The sequence below is a fragment of the Etheostoma spectabile genome, chromosome 5 (genome assembly GCF_008692095.1).
Source record: "Etheostoma spectabile isolate EspeVRDwgs_2016 chromosome 5, UIUC_Espe_1.0, whole genome shotgun sequence".
Classification (NCBI taxonomy): domain Eukaryota; kingdom Metazoa; phylum Chordata; class Actinopteri; order Perciformes; family Percidae; genus Etheostoma; species Etheostoma spectabile.
The window spans coordinates 37588486-37590903 of NC_045737.1; the positions used below are offsets into that span (position 1 = coordinate 37588486).

The 2418-nt window shown below is 45.0% G+C and overlaps 1 protein-coding gene across 1 annotated transcript in view; it reads left to right on the top strand.

The window, feature by feature from the left end:
• The window catches only part of taf5l (TAF5-like RNA polymerase II, p300/CBP-associated factor (PCAF)-associated factor), a gene marked incomplete in the record, with an annotated part of 12004 nt that overhangs the window by 3040 nt on the left and 6546 nt on the right, over positions 1–2418 (top strand). Inside the window, 2 exon segments of the mRNA XM_032516327.1 lie at positions 340–481; positions 1149–1253. Of these exon segments, the coding sequence (XP_032372218.1) occupies positions 343–481; positions 1149–1253 (244 nt within the window).

A 2418-nucleotide genomic window follows, 5' to 3' on the forward strand; every position in this document is an offset into this window, starting at 1 on the left:
AGAGACGTTTAGAAGTCAGAGAGACTAAATCTGATCAGATCACTGATTATCAGTGTGTTGTTAATTAAAATCCGCAACAGATCACATGTAGAACATTTTGAGAGCTACTCAGTCATAATTAAAACAACTGGAGACTGTGTACCAGCTGATATGTGGGTCTGATTGTATTTTATTAAATCGGAATCGCACCACGGTGTCTTTGTCCTCATCGGCCTTAATGGAGACCACCGATCAAACTATTTAAAGCCTTTATCGGCCGATAACAACCGGCGACCGATCAATCGGAGCACCCTTAGTCTCGCCCTCACCCTTAGGTGTCTGACACCCTTTCTCTTCCAGGTCATGAAGCGTGGTCGCACTGAGCAGATCCAGTATGCCGTGACCCAGTACCTGAAGCGGAGGCAGTATGTGGACACCGACGGCTCCCTGAAAGGAGCCAAGCTCTCCCAGTCAGCGGAGGAGATGGCCGCCAGCCTCACAGGTGAGCACACAGCAAGGTGTTGACATCTCCTTCTACCTGTCAGAGGGAAATATTGTACTTTTTAACTTTTACTCCACTACACAAGGCTGCAGGATCATGGCCAAAATACAGAGGGCATAAGTATACGTGTTATGCTAAAATCCCATAGAAGCAGGCAGGTTTTTATTTTTAAAGGCCAGGTATTTAATGGATCAGGATACTAAGCATCCTAATAAAGTTCCCTTGGCCTTTGGGATTGACCCCCCTCCCGCCATCATCACATCCCCTTCACCATACCCAGAGATTGGCATGGTGTTATTTCAGTTAGCCTAATAGCTGGTTTGATTTGCATTGCGTTCTCTGTGTGGCTTTTGAATTCTTTCCCCTTGTTCGTGGGGGTTTCCTCCGTTTTCCCTCCCACCATGAAGACAGGATGTCAGGTAACTCCTCCCGTTGCGCGGATGGGTTGGATGCAGAAGACAGGACAATAACGGAAGTAAAGGACGCATCGTTGTGTGTTACGATGCGTTGTTACCACAACTGCCAATCTGCAGACGCAGAATTATCCACAGGTTTTAAGGATGTTGGTATATTGAACAGTGGCCGGGGCCATTCTGCATAATTAGTGTTTAACTTACGGCTACATGACGGTGTTTTGTTTTTGTCCTCTGTCTCCGTCTCTGAGCAGCGCAGACGGAGTCGGGCTGTGCCAACATCGTCTCCGCGGCTCCCTGCCAGTCCGACCCCCAGCAGTACGAGACCCAGTACTCCAGGCTGCGATCCTTCCTGTCAGGTATCCCATCCACACACCCACGTCCTGCTCCCTGTGTGTGTGTGTGTGTGTGTGTGTGTGTGTGTGTGTGTGTGTGTGTGTGTGTTGTGTGTGTGGTGTGTGTGTGTGTGTGTGTGTGTGTGTGTGGTCTATTCCTGTGTAGTCTGTGTGTGTGGTGTGTGCAGTGTGTGTGTGTCAGTCTGTGTGTGTGTGTGTGTCAGTCTGTGGTGTGTGTGTGTGTCATCTGTGGTGTGTCAGTCCTGTGTGTGGTGTGTGGCAGTCTGTGTGGGTGTTTGTGTCAGTCAGTGTGTGTGTTGTGTCAGTCCGTGTATGTGTGTGTCGTCTCATGTATGTTGTGTGTGTGTCAGTGGGTGTGTGTGTGGTGTGTGTGTGTGTGTGTTGTGTTTGTGTGTGTGTGTGGTGTGGTGTGTGTGGGTGTGTCAGTCAGTGTGTGTCATGGGTGTCCACCCATTACCTTAAGAATATGCCATTTTTTTATATATAATATATTATATCACATACTACATACATACATACATAGACACACACACACACACACACACACACACACACATTGCTACATCTGGAGGCAGCGTGTATACATTGTTTGTTGCTGGCAGTTTCCATGGTAACTAAGGGTGCATGATTCAGAAAATGTCACGATTCAATATCCATTTTTAGGCTCACAATTCAATTCAAAAGAGACTTTTTTTCGATTCAATAACGATTCTCAATTAAAAAAATCTTACTTTTGTGATAGTATACACACCGTTACAAAACGTAAAATTAAAAAAATACACATAAAGCGCACAAGTATATACATGTATATTCAGAAACTGTCTTTTTTTTTTTTTTTTAAGAATATTCAAATGTCATTTTTGGACAGTTTTGACAGCCCTAGTATTTACACCGCTGTGTGTTCTCATCCTTTCGGATGCTATGTGACTGTGTTTTTAATTTCTATAAAACCAGTGTTTTGTGAAAATCTTTAGACAGGATCGCGGGGTGGTCGACTACAAGCAAATAACCACAAAAAACACTTTTTCCCTGCCAGGATAAATTGTCCCTTTACCCTGTCAACAAAATACAGTCCAGATGTGTTTGACAGGCTCACGCTGTCAACACACTCAAACGCCGCTTTCTGCTAAAATGAATTTCTCTTAACTTCCAACAGGATACAGCACAG